Raw genomic sequence first — 22,649 nt, forward strand, 5'->3', positions numbered from 1 at the left:
AGTTTGCAGAAGGGTTTGAGAAGGCAGTGGTAATGGTAGACTCCCTGGGAACTCAATCATTAAAGAAAGCGGGGCTAGTCAGCAGAAGCCAAAAACACGAGAGGAATACTAGAGAATATAATTTTTCAAGGTGTCACAGTTTAGACATTCAATTCAAGGAACGGTTAAACCTTAAAGCTTCAGTGCACTGATGAGACTGAAGACTTGGTTACGAGCTACTGTCTCAGCAGTACCTTGTAATATATAATGTATGCCATGTGTATCAAGAGACCCATGACAAAGTAGACCTTAATGATGTAGGCCAACAGTTTGTATCTGTAAATGACAGATGTAGGCATCGGTTTGTTAAGTTTAGATAAAAGGGATTAATCAAGAAAATGCTGTAAATTTGGAAAATAGCCATAATGGAGTTATAATTTTGGGTGCCAAATAGTAGAATAAATGTTTTTTTTTCTTCTTTGTTTTTTTTTTGGTTTATTGTTTTGCTCCACAAGTTCTCAAAGTCTTGCAACAGTGTTTTTTGTTCTGGTTCTGGCCATATTCAGAGGTCGCAGCCCTCCCCTGGACAGCACGCTTAAATACGCACAATCTTTACTCTATTTATGTAATTGTGAAATATACTCACGAAATATACTTAAAAGGTATGTTCATTTTAATTTCTCACATTTATCCAAGAAAGTCTTCAGTATGTTTTAACTTTTGTTTTGGTTTAATCTGTAGTGAACATGCACTGCTTGAGTGATGACACTGACAAGCATTTTCACATTGTTTCTTTAACTGCTCAGTAAGGCTGTCATGATCATAGATATCCATAGTAAAGGCTAGATGTCTTACGGCGGAGTCACCATCGTCATCACCGGCGGCCATCTTGTCACAGGCAAGCTATCTGTCGGGCTCTGTGGAACCTGATGTAAGGTGAGTGATCTGTACGAACTTAAATACTCTTATCTCGCTGAAATCTTGACGGATTTACAAATGGTTTGGTTTCTTACAAACGTTATTAACATGGCTACAAATCTGAATGCTTTAACATGTTGAAATTGCAGCTTTTCGTTCCGTTAAACGACTTAATCATGCAGCTTGTGTAAAAAAAAACAATATTCTAGCCGCTATAACTCTGTGCCACTACTTCACAGAATTATTCTGCTTGTTTCCTAAGAAAATACAGCGTCTTAGCTTTCTAAAGAGGTAAAGCATTTGATGGTAGGCCAAATTAGGTGGGAAAAGTGATCTCTGAAGTAGGCACAGTGAAATCCTAGTAAATTGCGTTTTGAAGTTAAAATAAACTTAGTTTGCATGTTTTTTTGTTTTTTTTTAAATACAAATTATTTTATTATAATAGTGATATTCTTATTATAAAGTGTATATATATATATATATATATATATATATATATATATATATATATATATATATATATATATATATAATTTTTTGTTTTTGTTTTTCAGAGCTAGCTATAGCTTATAAATAAGATATATATATATATATATAGCTTATATATATAGCTTATAAATAAGCTATATATAGCTAGCTCTGGAAAAAAAATCAGAGCTGTATATGTGTGTATATAATTTTGCACAGTTATAGTAGCCTATATATTGATTTAACATAAATACCATGTGTGTGTGTGTATATTTATTCCACCTATCTGTTCTGTTCAATGTTACTTTCATATTGAAGTCCATGGTTATAATTATTCATAAATATGTAGTGGCATAACTACATCTCTGACATTTATAAAAAACGAAACAGTTTGAAAATCGGTTGAAATTTGAGCAAGTTATGGTTATTTAAAAGTACATGCACCATTAAAACACACTGTTACGAGTGAGCGAGCTGCCTGTGACAAGATGGCCGCAAGTTGCAGACGGCGACCTCCATTGGCCAAAAGCGCGCACGAGACATCTAGCCTTTATTATGGATATCTATGGTCATGATAACCTCAATATCGCTATTGAGGAGCCAACCAAAGCAACGCAGGAACCTCAGCAACCGTGTTTTTTGTAATTTATTTTTATGTTAAACTATGCCCTTCTCGTTTTACACTTTTTGCATGTGTACTGAATAGTAAATAAGTTAGTAAAAATAACAATGTGTACAATGGCGATTTATATTTAGGCTCCACTTAACAAGCCTAAATAGAAAGTTAATGTGAGAGATGGACTGAGTGTGCAATTACCTGCGACTGTCCTTCAGGCGGAGACACATTTGTGAAAAAGGCTGCCATGTCCAAGGTTGCAATGTCTTAACATTGGCGCATTGCTGGTCAGCAGAGTCTTTTAAACAGGCGTTTAAAGTAAAAAAAAAAATGATTTCAACAGCCGTTTCATTACATCTCTTTGAAAGAATCAGCGTTTTTGAACGTGCAGTTGAATTAACTTAAAGGGATAGTTCACCTAAAAATGAAAATTTGACATTTATCTGCTTACCCCCAGGCCATCCAAAGTGTAGGTGTGTTTGTTTCTTCAGTAGAACACAAATGGAGATTTTTTTTAACTTTATCCGCTAGTCATATAAACATGTCAACGGGGTCTAATTATATAAAGAGGAAAAAAAAAAAACCTTCCGAAGACAACTTCAAATTGAACCCTGCGGCTCGTGACGACACATTAATGTCATAAGACAAGAAAAGATCAGTTTGTGCGATAAACCGAACAGTATTTATACTATTTTTTACTTCATATACAACACAAGGCCCAACAGCCCTGAAAGCGCAGCATTTCCGGAAAGGAAGGTCAATCTACACAATCTAGTGTAGTTTACACAAACGGCAGAAGTGATCTCGCACTCGTATACGTCACTCATCGTTTACACAGTAATTGCGGAAGTGTTCCCTGCCACTGTGAAGATCTAAAGATATTTAAACTACGCCAGATCGTGTAGAGACCTCACACACAGGAAGTGATGTCTTTGCACAATTTCATGCTTATTTCATGTAAACAGGATTAGATTGCATCTTGAGGTGATAGAAATGATTGCAAATGAGCATTAAAGCTACACTGTGTAACTTTTTTAGTTTATTCTTAGCTAAAAACACTTAGTTCTTTTAAAAATATATGTGCTCATTAATGTATATTTACTTATAAATATTCTAATAAAGTATATCTAATAAAGAATACTAATAAAGTATTCTCGTAAGTTTATAATATGCCATTGAAAATACATACGGGTGAGGGGTTCGAATGCCGGTCGCCATGTTGCCCCTCCATCTTGAAAGTACATTAGCCAAAGAGGGACATACCCGTAAATTCAAGCTTCGCTTTTCGCGTTTTAACACTCGATGGCACTCATTGACGAGGTCGAACTGGAAGCCATGTTAATCTTGGACTAAATCGGCCACCGTAGGAGTTAAAACGAAATCGGAATTGAGAGGAACAGAAACTAATATTCACCGGATGGTCATATACCTTTACACCGCTAGATGGGGGAAAATATCACAGTGTAACTTTAAGGTGCGTGCTTTGCTTATTTGAGGGAAACAGTGGAGAAATAAAATGGTGCATGTATTTGGCATTTATTCTTGCACTCAATGGACTGAAAACTAACTAACTCTAGAAAAGCTGCTGATAATGCATAACATTTGCGGATATATAACGTTAGACTAACCCTATTTTAATAAACAATTTGGTTTTTAATATATCTTGACTCCAATAAACACCGCTTCCATAGGGGCTGCCATTGCTATGTGATGTCAGAACTCGTAACTGGGAGTACATCTAGCTAGTACGAGTTCACGGGTGGGAAATCCCGGGTTTAATTTAGCGTAAGTGGCGATCGATAGTGGTGGATAATAATATATGATGAACTGACGATAACAAGGTTGCGCTGTTGACGGCTCGTGCAGCCTCTCGAGGAGAAATTACAACACTAGAGCGTTTAAGCGGTTTCCTGAATACCATCACAACTGAAAATGACACTGATTTCATATGACAGTTTCATAAACAATTAATTAACATTCACTAACATTTACATTCGCTTAAAGTCAATACATTTTAGATGCTATATTGAGTGCTTTTGTTCGATTTCAGCTGCGAAAATCGTTCACACACAGCAGAACCGTAACACGTCTCACAGCAACAAGTGTGTTACTGAACGATTCAGTGTTTGAATGAATCGTTTGAATGAACGACTCAATGACTCGCTCATTAAGACGGCCACCTGCTGCCACCTACTGGAGGTTTAGTTTGATGTTTAAACATACTTTCCAACATTTCTTTTTTGTCTATTCAAAACTACAAATCTCTAAACATTATTTAATGCAGTGGTAATATTTCAGTGTAAATTATTTTGTTGTTAACAGCCCTTATAGTGTCTTATTTTAATTTAATGTATTGATCAAAATTACAAATATAAAATGAAACCTGAAGCATTGCTTATATTTAATAAGGGAAAATGCCCTTTATAAAAGGTGAAAATTTCACAAATTTGAAATGATTCAATAAAAATTCACAAATATGCAGCTTTAAATATGTCAAAGCTGATTGAACACTGGTGAGAATATTGCTTTAGAATAAATTATAGTTACAACTCACACACACAATTAAAAAAAATATTGAACTTTTTTCCGGACAAGCACATTTTTTACTTGGACAAGTGAATAAACGCAAAGGACAAGCACATGAACATGCTTAGGCCTGTACTGGACATAATGATTTCACAATTAAACAATTAGAAGCCATTCAAAGATGATAATGCGATTGTGAATTACATTCAGTTCAGTTTATTTATAAAGCCCAAAATAATCTTACAGAAACAGGGAAGAAATAAACAAGACATTAACTAATTTTACACAAGATACAATCTAAAAAGCATAACATCTTAGCATATTCTTAATGCATGAATTATAACCCTATTGCATACAACACTTACAGTAAAGCAGCTGTGTGTTTTAAAGAAACTCAAATAGTCTATGTGTACGTGTAGCAGCACAAAAAACTATAACAGTTCAGTTTAACACAATTATACATGCACTAAACCCAATTAAGTAGGCAAAACGAAAAATTTGAGGCTTCTGATTGCCTTTTCTTTTAAAGTTTAGAAATTTAAAGTTTAAGTAAGCAAAACTTGCAGATTTTTCTTTTGCAATTATACATTTTGATTGCTTTGAACTTGAAATATTTGAGAAGCTAATTCATACATTTAACTGAAAAATATAATGTAATCTCACATTTTTTGTGGTGGAAATTTGACTAACTTTAACTAGCTAATGTAATAAATGCCACCATGCTCATTGGTAACACAATGCTTTGGTAGCATTAGCATAGCACTTGCTGAATGAGGACAGCAATATAACACATCGAACATATACCTGTTCTCAAAATAAGCTCATGTTGTCCTCGTCACATGATGGAAACACCCAAAAAACCAACATAACAGAAACTCTTCTAAACTAACATCATAAAACACTAAACGCTACTAAATATCCACCTTGATTTTAAGCTTGCACCAAAAACCCTGCACATAATATAACACTTACTTTTGAAGATTTACCGTCTCGTTTGAAGTGTCATGGCAAAGCATGCTGGCAAATAGAAATCACAGCCCGGTTTCGGTTAAAAGAAACAAGTTAATAAAACTCAAGAATGAAACAATTCAGATTACATAAAATGTTTCAGTTTTGTGAACGCAAAAGAAAAATAGTTCTAAATACTCATAAAAGTTAATTAGTTTAAACTAATTTGTTGAATTTTGATCGTTAGGGATTACAGTGTGTGAAAACACAAAGAAATGCATTAATCGCAGCACTGCATTGGGGTTTTCTGTTTACGGTTTCCCTCAAATACCCAAACCAGCACAAAAGAATTGTAAACATTTACTACACAAATATAGGCCAGAACAGATTTTATATATTTACAGGCCGATACATCACTGGCTACATTCACATGCAACCAAACAATACATTAGTAATCGGATTGAGGCTCAATCGGACTAAAAAGTCTTCATGTAAACACTTTAATCAATCCGATTGGAGCTCGATCCGAATGAAATGTTGATCGGGTTGTAAGGGGTGGTTAATTCCTTTTCTAATCTGGTCAAGAGAACATGAAAAGACCCATTCGGCTTGAAAACCAAAACAGAAAGGCCTGCGCATTTAGACTGGCTAAACCCAATCTGCCGACTGTTACAAATTTGCAGGGACCAATCACAAACCGGCTTATCCACCTGGTGCGCAATTGGCTACTTTGCCTGTTGATCACACCACTTGTGGTCTGATTGGTTGAAGGACTATCCAATTGTGTACAGAGTTATTTGAATAATGCTCGTTGATCACGCCTCTTGTGCAGTAGAAAACACAGAGCAGACTCCCCAGACCAATGTTCAGTCTTAAATTTAACTTGGTCTGGTGAGAGCCAGACAACTGCAGCGACATAGAAATAATAATAATAGATTTTATTTATAAAGCACTTTTCATCCCGAAGAATCTCTATAGAAAAAACGAGCTGTTCTTCCGGTCATATAAATGAGTCTCGTCATTCTAAAATAACCCTTTCACTCAGCGTCTGTGAAGTGGAGCCAACATCCCACCAGTCCTCGGGTCGGATTCTCATCTACTGGCGTGGGATGGGGCATTTTACTGCGTGATAAATATAAACAACACAGCAAAATGGTTCATATGCTCATTGCCTCCAAATTATGACCAGAAACAGATTAAGGGTGCGTTCACACTTGTAGTTCGGTTTGTTTGGTCCGGACCAAAAAACAAAAACAAACATAATAGTCCTGGTCCGCTTAGCGTTCACACTGGCATTTTTAACAGCGAACCTTAAGTTACCGAACCAAAGGCATAGGGAGACGGTATCAACCTGATTGGTCGGCTTATATGACATAGGAGCTCGTTTACCGAACATGCAAAACAATGCTGTGTGCGGATTACACGCGCGGGCATTTTATGCGTGTACATATGGCATTATTTTTTACCAGAGAACTCATGAAGAGCTCATGAAATGTTCACAACATTCAAAACAACGCTGTGTGCGGATTAAACGCGATCATTTTATGCGTGTAACACATATGGCATTATTTTTTTACCAGAGAACTCATGAGAAGCTCATGAAATGTTCAAAATAACGCTGTGTGCGGATTAAACGCGATCATTTTATGCGTGTACATGTGGCATTATTTTTACCCGCTGAGGATTTCCTCCGTTGTGCAGAACAGTCGGGCGTCTCTTATGCAAAAGAGACGGCCGTTCTGTCGTCTGTACCTGCTAATAATGGGCAACACAGGAACTTTGATGAGAAGAGCTAGGTTTGCTTTTTGTGTGTTTTTTCTGGCATTTTCGAAACATGCTCGTCAGACCAAATATTGATGAGGCTCTTCCTCGTTGCTCCACGTTTGCCCTCTAACGTTAAAGTTACTCATTTTGGATACACCGATCTTTCCGCGTCGTCAAATCAGCTGACTATGCGTCGCATCTTGTGACATTACGTCCGGTTTTTGGTTCGTTTACATGTCTTTGGTCCGTGTTGCGTTCATATATCAATCGAACCGCACCAGAGTTGGTTTGGAAGCGGACCAAGACCCGTCTTTATAGCGGTCTCGGTCCGCTTGTTTGGTGCGCACCAGGGTTCAGATGGCAGCGTTCACATATGTTCAAATGAACCGCACTAAACGAGCAACCGCACCAGGGTTCGTTTTAATCGAACCAAACATGACAAGTGTGAACGCACCCTAAATCTGCTGTTTAAAACAAATAAAGAACCAATGTAGTAGAATAATTATGAGCAAATAGCTGGAAACTTGGCATATTCGTGTCTGCGCAAGTCAAAAAAATCTATTCCGATTTGAAGCTTATGACAAATAAACGCGCATATCAACCCGATCACTTGTTGTGCATGTAAACATAGCCATGTGGGGCCATTTTATGGTTATTTATTTTAGTTAGTGAACTGATTGCATCACCTGCCACAAAAAAAACTGCAATAATGCTTTCACAAAACATGAACCTTGACTGAAAAGTTAAATCTCATCACAGTTTACCTGAAAAACTTCTAACGCAAAACAAGTGTTTACGGTCAGTGAAGTTCAGTTGAATCATATCATTATTAATCATGTTACAGTGGTTGACAATTCAACTTCACACTTCACAACTCATGTTAGGACATCTTAGGTTAAATCACTCTACTGTAACAATCTGAATGTAACTCTCCTCACATGAAGAGCACTGGTACGGCTTCTCTCCAGTATGAACTTTCTCATGCCTTTTCAAGGAATCGGACCGAGCGAAACCCTTTCCACAGTAGCAGCACTCGTACGGTTTCTCTCCAGTATGAACTCTCTGGTGTGTTTTTAAGTTGCTTGATATAAAGAAGCTCTTCCCACAGCTACAGCAAACATGAGGTTTCACACCAGTATGAACACGCTCATGCTCTTTTAAATTTTGTAGTTGTGAAAAACTCTTTCCACACAAAGAGCAAATGTGAGGCTTCACAGGAGCATGAACTTTACGGTGTATTTTTAAGCCTGATGCCGAAGCGAATGTTTTCTCACACTGATCACAGCTGAATGATCTCACTCCAGTGTGGGAGAGCAGATGAGTGTTGAGAACGCTTTTGTAGCCGAAACTCTTTTCACACAGAGGACATGCGAACGGTTTCTCTCCACTATGAACTCTCATGTGCACATTTAGATGTCCTTTCCGAATGAAACTCTTTCCACACTGAGTGCATGTGAACAGATTTTCTCCAGTGTGAATCCTCATGTGCACATTTAAGTCTCTTTCCTGAATGAAACTCTTTCCACACTCAGTGCATGCGAATGGTTTTTCTCCAGTGTGAATCCTCATGTGCTCATTTAGGTGTCCTTTATGTCTGAAACACTTTTCACATTGAGTGCATGCGAACGGCCTTTCTTCAGTGTGAGATTTCATGTGTCTGTTAAGGGCTGATTTATCAATGAAAATCTTATAACACTCAGGGCATATAAACATTTTATCTCCGGTGTGCATTCTCATGTGTATATTAAGGCTTGATTTATACACGTAACACTTTCCACACTCAGAGCAGCTGAAAGATCCTTTGCCTGCAGATTTTCCAGCTTGTGTTTGTGTGAAATTCTCTTCAGGCTTTGAAACGACTGTCTCTCCATCCTCATTTTTGATATCATGAGGTTTTCGAAACGGATGTTGTTCATCTTCATTTTTAAATGTCAGTTTTCCATCTTCATGTTTGAAATGATGCTCTTTGTCTTCATTCACTTCCATCGAGTCTGAAATCAACATTAAATTCCTCAAGTTAAATTTAAGAAGTCAAATGAGAATCAAAGAAATAAAGTCCATCATTACTTAAGCTAGTGTTGTCAAAAATATCGATATTTCGATATATATCGATACTGGAATATCTGAAACGATACGATTCTCAGTTTTTACAGTATCGATATTAGCTGCGCTCTCCTCTCCGACCGTCAGCGAGCTGACACACACACCGGCATATTCTCACTCAGCCCGGTTAACCTCTGAGCACGGCGAACGCGCGTTCTGCTGGACTTTTTCCTCATGACAGTGTGTTAGTGTTAGTGTGTGATCGGTCTGAATTTCGCGCGGGATTGCACATAAATTAATTCTAGCTAATGCCCGCAGATTTCGTGCTCCACATCTGAAGCGCACACACACATAGCCTACCCTAATAAAGCTGCCTCTGACATGATACAAGTGCAAACATTTGCTTCCTTTTCCAGCATATTATTGGTCAAATACACTCAAAGAATTATCAGTGCCCATCTGGAAGAGTATTAACGTAAACACAGTCGCAAACAGTTCAGGAAGAACGAGTAACAGGAGCAGTGTTTAGGATCCATGCGTCTGTTAGTCTTAAAGGGACCGCAGTCATTTGTTATTCAAACTACAAAAAGACAAACGATCAACTGCTCTTGACTGATCAACTTGTGTAACTTTAATAGTTTCATCTGTACGCTATTGAATTTTTTACAAAGAACATTATCCAATGTTGTTTTAAATGTAATTACTATGCATTTTTTAAATTCAGTTTCTTATCTGAATGTTAGACCTACCTGAAAAAAAGCAGTCTTTTTAATTTTTATCTTCTATTCTATTGCATTTATTTGTGCTATTGTTTGTAATCTGTTTATTTGTTCTTATTTTATTACTGTTTACTCGTCTTTTTAAATTCAATTTACCATTCGAAATCAAGCTTTCTTGTGCTGTGTGTAAGCTATTGCAACACAATTACCCCATTGTAAAAAATACATTGAGATAGCAAAAATTTGTGAGATAATTTTAATAGTAATTGATCAATTGATCAATAATTGTTCAAATCAAAATGATGCCCTAAGGAACATGCTGGCCACATGAATTTTTAGTAAAAAATAACAAAGAATAATAAGTTCTGTTGTCATATTAAGCATCTTATCTTATTTATTTATTTATTTTTTTACTGTGGTATCGATTTAGTATCGATATATCGATATTTTAGTCTGATATCGTATCGAAGTCATAATTTTGGTATCGTGACAACACTAACTTAAGCACAATTCTCGTTTACTACTGAGTCTACTAGCAAATCGTTTTAGATGTATTGTTATTCCCTCCTGAGTACATGTAACTTACTAGAGGTTCTGACATTTAAAATCTAGTCTATTTTTGTGCAATAGGCCCCAGGACTCAAGTTATTACTTTCAATAAATAAACAGATATAATATAGATGACCATTTGGATAAAGCTCGAGGTGCTAAATATTCAACCCCTTTCCTCAAAAACACTTACTGATAGTTATGTAATTAGTTCATAACCTGAATGTGCCGTTTGACAGAAACCTGGCTACAACCTGACAATTGCATTCCTTTAAATTAATCAACCCCCCAAGATTATTGTTTTAAACACGAGCCTTGTCTGAAAGGCAAAGGAGGATGTGTTGCTGTAATATATAGTTATATCTAGAGCATATAATTGGAGTGGCCAACACGTGTCAGGACCCACTCACTGTCTTGATCATTTAATATAGTCACATAGAATCAATGGGTGCGTTTCCATGCACATACTTAAAGGTGGGGTAAGTGTTATTTCAAAACCGTTTTAGAAAAAGGACTCGGGCCGAGTGGAATAACAAACTTGTAGCCAATCAGCAGGTAAGGGGCGTGTCTATGGTGAGAAGAGAGGCTCAGTGCGCATCATTATTCAAAACACACGAGTCACACAGGACGGACATTAGCCAAGAAAGAACTAATATAAGCTGCTTTTGCTTGAATATGCTCGTGTGTCATGTTCGCTTGTTTGTCCATTTGCGATCGTATTGTGGCTCACTCCAACGATAATAAAGACCCGTTCATTTCCACACCATATGGAGCATCTAAATCTCCTCACGGTTTCAAGCATCAGCTCACAAAATGTGTTTGACAGGTAAGATACTATACTCCTAATATACCGGTATGTTTGTTTCCTCTTTACATCAATAGCCCCGTTTCCACCAAAATTACCCGGAACAATTTGTACCAGGAACTTTTTTACAGGAACTTTTCTCCCTCTGCAGACCTGCAGCTGTCTGCGTTTCCAGCGCGATAAAGTTCCAAGAAGATTAGGCAAATTAGTCCGGTGATGTAGGACTGCGCGCGACTGCTCCTCCAAATCAGTGAAGGACAGTAATCATTTATAAGTGTACCGATTGAAAGATTTAGTGGACTGTTTACATGCGACGTTATCTAAACCGATCTGGTGTTTACATGTGATGACTTTCAAACGCAATCATTTTGTCACACGCAGTTTGTCTGCCGCATCAAAAATGTCAACTGTTTTCTCCAGCAGCTGGAGTGTGTTAACTGTAGCCATAGCAACTCTTAACGGCCACCAGGACTAATACAGTATTATTTATAGCTGCCTATTTGTTGTAAAGTGTAATAATCATCTCAGAAAAAAAAATCTTCTGTCATGAGCAGTTAAAGTAAAAACTGCCCGGGGCAATATACGCTGTGTCATTATTCCAACATTATCTTCATAACTCACGAAATAAAAAGTTAACCCCTCAAAAAAAAATTACATTCCTCTCTTGTCAACATGAGCGCGGCGCGCGCCGTCACGTCATGTAAGGACACACACTTAAAAGTAATCGGTCAGGTCGTTTACATGGTGAAAAAAAATGAATAACGAGTATGGAAGAGATTCAAGCTGTGCTGCTTTTGCTGGTTATGTATAGGTTTACTAAAGAGGTAATTAACAACGACAGAAAAGAGCACTATATGCGGATTCAGCAGCATGCAGCATATTCAGAAAGCTTGTAAAGCTAGATTTAAAATGACAATGTATATTATTATCAGCTATTACGGACATTGAACGTGAGATGGCTCAGACGACCGCGCGCCATCAGACAGAGAGCAAGACTGATATTTACTGAACGTAGACCGAACCTCGCAAAAGACTTTAAAAAATGCCCGTTGAACTAAAATGCTGCGTGAGCTCAACCAATCAGCATGTTCAGCGCCCAAGTCCCGTCCTCGAAAGTTCCTGAACTTTGAAAAAGTACTACCTCGCGAGCAGGGCCGTTTGGAGGGGGAAATATTTACCCGGAACTTCATTTAGACCCTGGTTCCTGCGGTCTAAACACACCGAGTACCACCCAAAGTTCCTGGTTCCTGGGTAAAGTTCCTGTGGTGGAAACGGGGCTTATATTACCCATCCGGTCATAGTTGTAATATGTCGTTAGCTGGACTATCGCGCTTGTATACCCTACTAACTTTATCGAGTTGTTCATGAGAACAGTTTGTGTTTTGTGATCGCTATAACTCTAATCTTGTCATAATTGTAATGTGTCGTTAGCTGGACTGTCGGCTTGTGTACTATTTGTTCATGAGAACAGATTGAGTTTTTGTGATGGAAGGGATGCCTTTTTGATTGAATATTCGACCTGGATTAGTAACACACAGATTCTGCCATAGTCGTTGCCTGGGTTACGTATGTGTGGGGCGGACCTATCAATATAGGGCAGATACCCTTTTTGGGGGTAGGGGTGTGTTTGTTTTGGTTTGTTTTGGTGATTTGAAATATCAACAACGGTTACCAGATAGCACTTATCCCACCTTTAAGCGGATTATGCCTAATAAGCCGACAAAGAACATGGTCATATAAACGCAGTAACCCGTTTTCTTTTATTGAAGTAAGGTCATAAACAGCGCAAGCATAAACCGATCGGGACAGGTAGTTTTTTGCCTCTTACCCCGATTTCGCGCTGCATGTAAACGTATTAACCTGCTTTCTATCGGCTTACTGAGGAGCACGTGTGATGGGTGACAAAAACGCAAATTTAGAGCAGATTTAAACACATCCAGACAGAGCGAGCTAGTGTTTTGCATGAAATAAGGACATATAATCACAAACACAGACTCTTTTAAGAAAAAGAAAATTGTAAAGATGTGTTCTCATCTCATGCAGCAAAAGTAGAAGAGGTTCAGTCAAAACGCTGCATCTGTAACTGCATGAGGGATTAAATAAGCCGTGAATCTCCCGCTGACACAGTGCACGCTTTATTTAACCTCTTAACCCTCGCCCTGCCCTGAGAAATAAATAAAAAAATGACATACCCCAAATAAAAATGTCTGCAGCTCTTAAACCCTATGGTCTATATCCATAAATGTGGTCTTATTTTAAACTAGACACTTTAAATTATTACCCATTAATTGTTATTAATTAAATTGTTACCCAAAAGTCATAACTCAAAGTAGTATAGGGACAGATTAAAACAAGGGGAAATATGCATGTAAGTGACTCACGTTTTTATTTTTTTATTAATCCCTTATGGAAAAAAATATTAGATTTTAATTTTAATGCCCTGAAATAACCTAAATATAAAACTGAATGTCTGATCATGCTTTGATTAAAATTTGAGGACGATTCTCTCAAAAATGTAGCTTCTGTAAGCTTTTATGTCAAAAAAGACTGGGCGTCCTTTCAATAAAGTCCAATTATATTAGAACATTTGTGTAATAGTAAAGAGTATTTTTTATTCAAATAAATCTGCAATAAACTGCTAATTATAATGCATACAGTCCCTGATAACTAAAACAACTATTTACAGAATTTACAAGTGTAAAAAAACTCATTTAGTTGATAAAAACAGTCTCTAATTTAGTCTGCGCGTTGTGTGTAAGTGTGTGCGCTCACACTGGCAGGCGCTGGATACGATGAATGAAAACCGTGAAGACGACGCTAAGTAACAGCTAAGTAAGCATGAGGTATTCACTAATGCTTCTTACGACATCTCTTACATAAACTACGCAAAATATTGTCTTTTGATTCGTTACTACATCCATCAATCAAATCTATGCTGGCTATGCATTGGCTAGGCATTGACTGGCTTATCCAACTAAGGACCGGCGAGTTTGACTGACAGATGCATCACCCAGTGACGCACTCCCTTTCTAGCAAGTTTCCTAACCGGGCTTGTGATTGAAGGAAAGAGACATGGGAGGGTTTAATATGACCGGAACAGTCCACAGTACAGGGGAGATTGTCAAAATAAGGCTTACAATCGCTATTTCATTGAAAATGGACATGATTGATTACTCTTAACGCAAAACGCTTATACAAACAACGGAGGATTTTTAGTTTTTTCCCCTTATTTTTTCGTTGTTTTGGATTAAAAGTGGGATGCATTTTGAAGAGTGGACTCTTACACAGACATGTAGGGCTGAAACGATTCATCGAGTAACTCGAGTTAATCGAATCAAAAAAATCCTCGAGGCAAAATCACCTGCCTCGATGCTTCGCTTAGTCCATTTAACTACACACAGATGTTGCAGAAAGACATTTTTTGTGTAAGGACTCGGAGTATGAGCGGATTGCGGTTATATCCGCGGTTCAGGTGCGTAAACATCCCAAAAATTGCAGGTGGATGAGAGAAATTGTTACTATGTTGATTTTAATAAAGATGCGGAACTCTCATTTCACGCTAAAACGCAATGAATGCGCGTCGTTCTTTAACTTTCGTTTTCAGCTCATGTCGAGAACAAAGACCGCAATGCGAGAGAGAGAGCGGCCGGGCATCAGCACTGGTAATATCATTTAATATCGCTGTTTTTAAATGAAGACAACTGCGTGTTGAGCTTCAAGATGCGACGCTGAACATTTAAGTTTCATTTGCGGCAGTTCACGCGTCAGCTGAGGAGATACGAGCAACTCCAAACACATGAACTCGATGGAGTTTGCAGCTTTGCACATGGATCACCGTCATTGTGATGTGTGTGAAATCTTTAATGAGACTTTATATATCCTACTTGATAATATCTTCGAAATGCACCATTAGATGTTCTCAATAGCCTACTAGGCGCAACAAACGTCAGAACCAGCTGCACGCACGTGTGTGTGTGTGATGAGCAATAGCGCTCGTGCTTTCAGAGCTCAGAGCTGCGTGCTTTCATTGATTTGTGTCATTTAAATATCACACTTTAATCATATTTATAGCTACTAACTTAAAACAAGCTGTGTTACAATGATGAATGATTAGCTCAAAAGATCAGCATGTGTGATGTACTTTAACTGAATTAAACATATCTCGCGTTTGATCACGTTCTAGCGGTTATTCCTCCGTGTGATGTATAGGTTGTCGACCCTGGTTAATGTAAACAATAGCATCGCGCTTAACACGGAGGATTTGAAGTTGAGAATACCGGGTTCGGGTGGATGGTTTGCTTCTAACAGCTGATTCGGTGACGATAGAGCTGATCCGCACATCTCTTCTTCCAAGTTAACCTGTCCAATACATTTTGCTCCAGTAAAGGAGTAAATAAGACAGTAAATGCTTATGTCATGCCTGAGCTGAAGCTGAAACATGAAAGTTAAGTTGCACAACATAAATACAATGTTTAGTTATTTATATTATTTATAGAATATTTATAGAATATTAGAATATTTATATTATATAGAATTTATAGAATATTTATATTATTTATATTGGCATTATTGTTATTTATATTACTACTATTTAGATGTATTGGTTGTAGGTTTAGTTTTAGATTGAACTATGTTTACCTTTTGAAAGTAATTTGAAATAGATTTTTTATTTAATATAATATGGCAATTGTATGCATTAAAATAGTTTAGTTTCAAAGTTATTAATGTAAGCAATTTCAGCAAAAACTTAATTTTTCTAAAAAGAAAACAAATTAGATATTAATTTTAAGATACCCATCTTATTGTCTCTTATTGCTCTTTAATAAAGAAAAAGTAATTATTATCCGATTAATCGATTAATCGATCGATTAAGTGGCAGATTAATCGATTACAAAAAGAATCGATAGCTGCAGCCCTACAGACATGTATGCTGTTGTTTTGTGGATTCGTCCGATCTGATCTGAACGTCAGGAGATGAAAGATGAGTACCGCGTTCATTATGCTAATGTTTAAATAGCCACTGCTTTAGCATTTAATTTAACCCTTTCCTCTGGTGTATTTATTGCAAAAACGAGTTCAGAACATGAATCTTGAGTGTTTTAGCTTTCAAATGATGCATAGTTTGATATAGTTGATTGAACAGTGTGTATAAAACAAAAGTAATTATAAGTAGACACGCCCACTTGCGTCAGACGCCCCCGCCCACGATCCGGTGCGGATTAAGAAGTTAACTTTAGAATCCTTTGAGTCAGATACAGACATTATTATTTTTGACGTCACTACAGGTAAATAACCCGGTTTATTAATAGTCATGTAAACGCGGTTTACTTGCATTATCAGTTTACTGGTTTGCATGTAAACACATTTATCAAATCCCAAAAGATTTCCCTGATCCTTGGTTAAAAAATTAAGTCTTTGATCGTTAGTTTTGACATGTTTTTCCGGCAGCTGATGAATGACCGCTGCGATTAGATTTGACCTCAGACAAAATTCTGGCTGTGTCCGAAGATTTGGCGCACAGTCCTGCAGACAAAAATGACCAAAATGAGCACTAGAGATTTCTTTGTAACCACCATTTCAATCCTGTGTGTAATGCAGATCACAGTCACAGAACGTTTCATTCATTGATGATATAAAACACTGGGCGGGTTTTCTTGCGTTTGTCCGTTTTAGTGCCTCACGTATTGTACAGGATCATGTTCGTACCGTCTGACAAGAAACAATCGTAAAGGAATACTATGAATAACAATGTGTGTACCCAGCTTTAGACAGCCAACATCACACAGCATGAACCCATTTTTTAGAGACCAATGAGAGGGATTTGGATATCTCTGAAACGCCCTGAATGTACTCAGGACATATAAAACTGTGAGATGTATGATCTCGAAAAAATTCACTAAAACATATTCTAAGAGGATGTCAGTTTTCATCATAATGTTCCTCATTAAAGAGAATTAAGGAAAACACCAACCTATTTGTTGCTCCATCTCTTCAACTTTTATATTGCAGGGTTCTTCCTCAAACTCCATCTTTATGTCTGATTGAGCTTTTAGCATGTCTGTAGTTTCTCCTGGAGTAATTCCTCCTTCTTGCTTCTTCTTCTCCTGTGGGAAGATGGGAATATTCCCAGCATTTAAACTCTCATGAACGGCTGTGGGAGCGGCTTCACTGACTGAAGGTGTGAATTGTGGTCACAAACAGTTGCTCATTTAGCAGATGATCATCACACTTACAATCACTATGAATTGTTTTGATAAAAAAAAAAGAAACAGTTCAACTCCCCCATCTGATTTTTATGTTGCTCTTACTTTAGATATGATTTAAACTAATTAAAAAATACGTTTGCCAGGTTACATTACATAAAATGAAAACACAACTCAAGATCTTCACAAATTGTAATTTGAAAACCAGTCAGTAAAGAGTTTACGTCGAGCGTAATGAACGACATTAATCGGTTTATTTCGATTAATTTCTGAGTTATTCACTAAATGAACCGACTCATTTAGTCGTTTGGATTTATATTTATCCTAATAAATGATAAATGAATGTACTCACAGTGTGAAAGCATCAGATTTAGAGCAGAATGAACGGCTGTGGTCCACTTCTCATGTTTATGGTCCTTCCCTCGCTCACTTCTCTTCTTCTCTAGACTCGGATGTGCGTCGCTGCTTTGGTCGCTCGAGCGCCTCCACTGGCGGAAAAAAATCACTTCATTCAATCACTAACCTTCATAGATTAGTAACAAGATAAAATCTGTTATCTTGTGTGAAATAAATATGTTAATAAATAGTATTAAAATAATCAGTTTGATTTAGGTACAGATTCAAACATTTTCTAAGGAGTTTGGAACTGTTGGAAGTAACGTTAGGCCTAGACACTTTCAAATGTTATGTTTGCATTTTTACTTAATTTTAAAGTTATTGTAATGAAAAATGTGAAGATGAAGATTTACCTCTAAAACTCCAGTTCTGTCCGAGTAGCTCAACCAACGCAAGTTTAGCTTTTTCCCAATAAAAATAAAATCACAGTCTGATAAACACAGTGAATTAAATCATTAACAAACAAAACTGTGTCTTGCGGAAGAACATTAGCCGGACCTTGTATTTTGACAAACAGTTAGGTTCAAAAATTAATAAAACTCAATTTAAGCTGATTTTGTGTCATCTCGATCCTCTGAATAACTTACATGAGCTTCTCTATAGGTCAATTATAGCAATAGTTTGGCAGCGCCATAGATGTTCCTCTTGATGGCGCCATTTGCTTTCATTTTTAACCCCTTAGGCTTAGTTCACCCAAAATGAAAATTTGCCCATGATTTACTCACCCTCAAGTCATTCTTCTTTCTTTTTATTTATATATACACACACACACACACACACACACACACACACACACACACACACACACACACACACACACACACACACACACACACACACACACACACACACACACACACACTTTTTCTATATGTTGAATACATAAGGAGATCTGGTGGGAGCTAGATAATTTATTTATAAAGTTTTAAATATGGATATTTTTCTTACACAAACGCATCATGCTTTGCCTCAGTTGGCCTTTATTATTAATCAAATGTTGTAGCTTTGACTGATTTAATTCACTGTGTTTATCAGATTGTGATTTTATTTTTATTGGGAGAAATCTAAATCAGACAGCTAAGGTTGAGCTGTTCAGACAGAACTGGAGATCTGGAGTTTTTAAGGTAAATCTCTTAATAACTCTAATATTTTTATTAATAATACTTGTAACATCTAAATGTAAAATGAAATCAATATTTATATTAAAATCAACAACATCAGTAACAATTAGGTCCGTTGAAAACTCCTTTGCAGATATTTGAAGTTTGAATCTTTACCCAAATCCAACATATTCAAGTAGCATTTGCAAAATCTCAGACAATGTAACCTTCATCTATTGAAGGTTCAATAGTTTAATAGTGACTGCTTTCAGCCAGTAGAGGCGCTTGTGCAACCAACACACATCCGAGTCTTGAGAAGAAGAGAATTGAGGGAAGGACCATAAACATGAGAAGTGGAACAAAGCCGTTCATTCTGCTCTAAATCTGATGCTTTCACACTGTGAGTACTTTCATTTATCATTTATTAGGAGCGCTCCTTGATGCGTGTACATTTTTTAACATACAATAGCCTGTCTCCTAATATCAAACCTAACTGGGCTGTGTTGTTTACCACCTCTTAGCTTTGACTTTGATTACTGTTTCCCTTAATGACACTAAGAAAAAAACTGTTATTTATTTTTGTTATTTATTCAGTTTTTCTATGTTCGACTAGGAGGTCACACGCAGCCTCAGTCAGAAGTTCTGGAAGCTCCTGATTCATGACAGTAATGTCTGAAGAGACTGAAATCCCATAGGAAAAAAACCAGTCAGTTAAGTTTTTTTGGCAAAACATTTTACAGTGCTCATATATTGCTGTCTTTCAATGCATTTGACATTAATTTCAAGATGATGTTAACACATTTCACCTGCAGACTATTTTTCCAGTCATACATTTTGTCATTGAGGATTTCTTAGAAATACTGTGCAAAAATCTCATCTCTTCTTGTCAACCTAATCTTGTGTCTTGTCTTGTGAGCTAAGTGTCTCGTCACACCCCTAGAAACTATTGCTAGTAGGCCTGCACGATATTGGAAAAAAATGTAATAGCTTTAAAAATTTTTTTACAAGCATAGATAAATAATACAAGAGAAGAAAAATACAATTGAAAATATAGCTGATTGCTGCCATTGCCAAGCTCCAATGACTTTTGTTGGCTTTTTTTGGTTATATTTTGAATATGAATTTTATTTTTTTATTGTATAATAAATTACATTGCATAATTCACATGGTTTAAAGGCCCCCTGAAATCAAAACCGTGTTTTAAAAACTGCGTTTTAAAGGTTTTTTTAGCTTTTAGTATGACTATGTTAGCCTTAAGGTTAGGAATAAGCTGGTGTGTTCCAAAACAATGACAATTCACGATTAGTAGATGTAAGCATTCAAAACGTACAGTCTTTCGTTAAAATGAATCACAGATTTCGCAGACTTCCCATCACATTTTCTTTCCAATCAAATGCTCTTAGGAATCTGAACCGTCCCTCCCCCTACACTATAAATACACGCTGATGCTGCAGCTGAAATTGGTCAGCTGTTCACACATTTACTATTTTCTACATGGTAAATGGCACATAAATATGCTTTCAGTTAAAGCAAACAAAGTCTGGTTTCACATTAATTTCACGCATCACCACAGCGCAGTCCAACCCTGGTCCTGGAGAGCTACCGTCCTGCAGATTTTAGCTCCAACCTGAATCAAACACACCTTAACTAGCTAATGATGGTAATCAGGGCGCTAGATAATTACAGACAGGTGTGTTGGAGCAGTGCTGGAACTGAAATCTGCAGGATGGTAGTGCTTTAGGAGCAGAGTTGGACACCCCTGGTCTAGACAGAGCCATTGACTAAACATATCAGACCTATTTAAATTCTGCACAGAATGCTGTATTTCAAAACGATATGGAGGAGATTATGATGATAAATGGTTAGAGAATAGGGGGGAACTCTGGCTTTACCAAACTCTCCCTGCGTCCCAATTCGCATACTATCCATCCTAAATAGTACTCGAAAATAGAATTAGTATGTCCCAAATCGTAGTATGTTGAAAAGAGTATTCCAAAGATTCACGGATGGTTTACTATTTCCAGTCCGAATTCACAGTATGGATCGATGGGCACTCTAACGGCTGATATTGCCCACAACCCATTGCGAGTTGGACGAGGATTCGATTAGAACTACAAACGCGGATAAAAAGCGTTAAAAAACTACAAACATGACGGATGTGCGAGTTCGACGGTTAAGTAGAGAAGTTTAGATAAAGGGGTTTGAGTGACCAACTATCAATATTTAACCTGACAAAAATATATTTATTCAGTGTTGTCACATTATATTTCACCCGCAGCAGCATTGAGAACTTTTGTAATGACACGTTTGGCCATTAACTTTTAAATGCATCATTATATTTAAACTGGAAACACATGAGGAGAGTCTCTGCATTAAAGACCCACACATGGCAGATCAACGAGCGGCTACATTTCTCTCCGATACGGCAGGAGATTAAACTGAATGTGGAGGATTTGAACTGTGACGAATCTGACGATGATTGACAGGGCAGATAAACGCTGACGGGATGCACGTAACTTAACGACAGAGTCCGTTAAAGATGGCGAAGTAGTATGTCCCGAAGCTTGCATACTTTTCTGCTACACACTCAAAAGTATATACTTTTTCTTCACAAAAAGAGTACATACTTTTAGGACGTAGTATAAGTAGGCGAATTGGGACGCAGCATCTGGCTGTTTCAAAAAAGGGGAGGAGCTGCTGACAGCTGGAGCCATTTCAGGGGAAATTACCCTATTACACTCTTGTCAAAAATTGTTTAATTTTACAGAGTTTTTAGTTAAAAGACACATTACACACAATTTTATAAAGTTGCCCTACATGGGACTTAAACTCATGACTTGAAAGGTTCAAGACAGACGTCTTAATAGATTGCACCATTGGGTGGATGTTGATTCATCAGGCTATTGAGGAAGAGCCTTAAGTGTAAGAAAGAGCTCACAAAACCTTGTTAACCAGGGGCCTGTACCCATAGACAGTAAAAGAAATGGACAGAGCGTTCCCATTGACTTCAACGGCGGAAAATGAGGCCAATCAGAGGCACTCACTTCCTGATGGCTGAGCGAACTGCGCCGGCTCAGACTGAGCTTGACGACGTAGATGTGACGTGAGCCTCCTGTCTGACAGCTGTAGGTCTTCTAGTAGATGTGGAAAGTGAAATCTGAATCACGTTGTTTAAATATTTTCTCCCGTTGCTTTTGGCTCACTATGGGCTTCTCCCCATTCTTCTCCCTTGACTTTATCAGACTTTATGTTTCCACTTCCCCCCGACTGTCTCATAGACAGTAAACGATTGTTTCTGAGCGTCTCCTCCTGTCTATATGGTAATTTCTCTACTGTGCGCCAGAGTCGCGTTGGTTATGACGCAATCGTTAGCCTATTTTTACAAAAACAGCTTCTATGGGGCGATAGTGTAAGATACAAGGTAATGGAGCCTTTTATACATTGTCGTGTTTCTTTAGAAAAAAACAATGGACAAATGGAGTCTTTAAACGGCTCAAATGTAAAGTTATTCACTGTCAAAGTGACTCAAAAATGAATGGGAGTCAATGGGATGCTAACAGCAGGTGATGGCTTTGTTAGCAATGGCCGCCCCTATGGGTGGAACGCTTTCCGAGC

The 22,649-nt window shown here is 37.4% G+C and overlaps 3 protein-coding genes across 3 annotated transcripts in view; 1 reads left to right on the forward strand and 2 right to left on the reverse strand.

The window, feature by feature from the left end:
• Positions 1 to 17,965, reverse strand: part of LOC137046487 (gastrula zinc finger protein XlCGF57.1-like) — a 77,953-nt gene extending 59,988 nt beyond the window's left edge. The window contains exon 1 of the mRNA XM_067423735.1: positions 17,891 to 17,965. The gene's annotated coding sequence lies outside the window, so the exon portion shown is untranslated. The remainder of the gene's footprint in view (positions 1 to 17,890) is intronic.
• Positions 1 to 22,649, forward strand: part of LOC137046500 (gastrula zinc finger protein XlCGF8.2DB-like) — a 91,143-nt gene that overhangs the window by 34,991 nt on the left and 33,503 nt on the right. The gene's annotated exons all lie outside the window — the stretch shown is intronic.
• On the reverse strand, positions 7,186 to 18,019 carry LOC137046484 (gastrula zinc finger protein XlCGF57.1-like). Its single transcript, XM_067423732.1, has 3 exons — positions 17,891 to 18,019; positions 17,307 to 17,436; positions 7,186 to 9,210 (listed from the first exon to the last, which is right to left on the reverse strand). The coding sequence occupies exons 2-3, from the start codon at positions 17,389 to 17,391 to the stop codon at positions 8,120 to 8,122; spliced, it is 1,176 nt and encodes a 391-aa protein (XP_067279833.1). The 5' UTR covers positions 17,392 to 17,436; positions 17,891 to 18,019; the 3' UTR covers positions 7,186 to 8,119.

This window comes from Pseudorasbora parva, chromosome 18 (genome assembly GCF_024679245.1).
Source record: "Pseudorasbora parva isolate DD20220531a chromosome 18, ASM2467924v1, whole genome shotgun sequence".
NCBI lineage: Eukaryota > Metazoa > Chordata > Actinopteri > Cypriniformes > Gobionidae > Pseudorasbora > Pseudorasbora parva.

Excerpts from the sequence above, each read along its gene's own strand:
- LOC137046484 (XM_067423732.1), bottom strand. The coding sequence starts at position 17,391 with ATGCTAAAAGCTCAATCAGACATAAAGATGGAGTTTGAGGAAGAACCC. Across the intron at positions 9,211-17,306 it reads AGAGATGGAGCAACAAATAG|ACTCGATGGAAGTGAATGAA; the intron begins GTTGGTGTTTTC and ends TGTTGATTTCAG.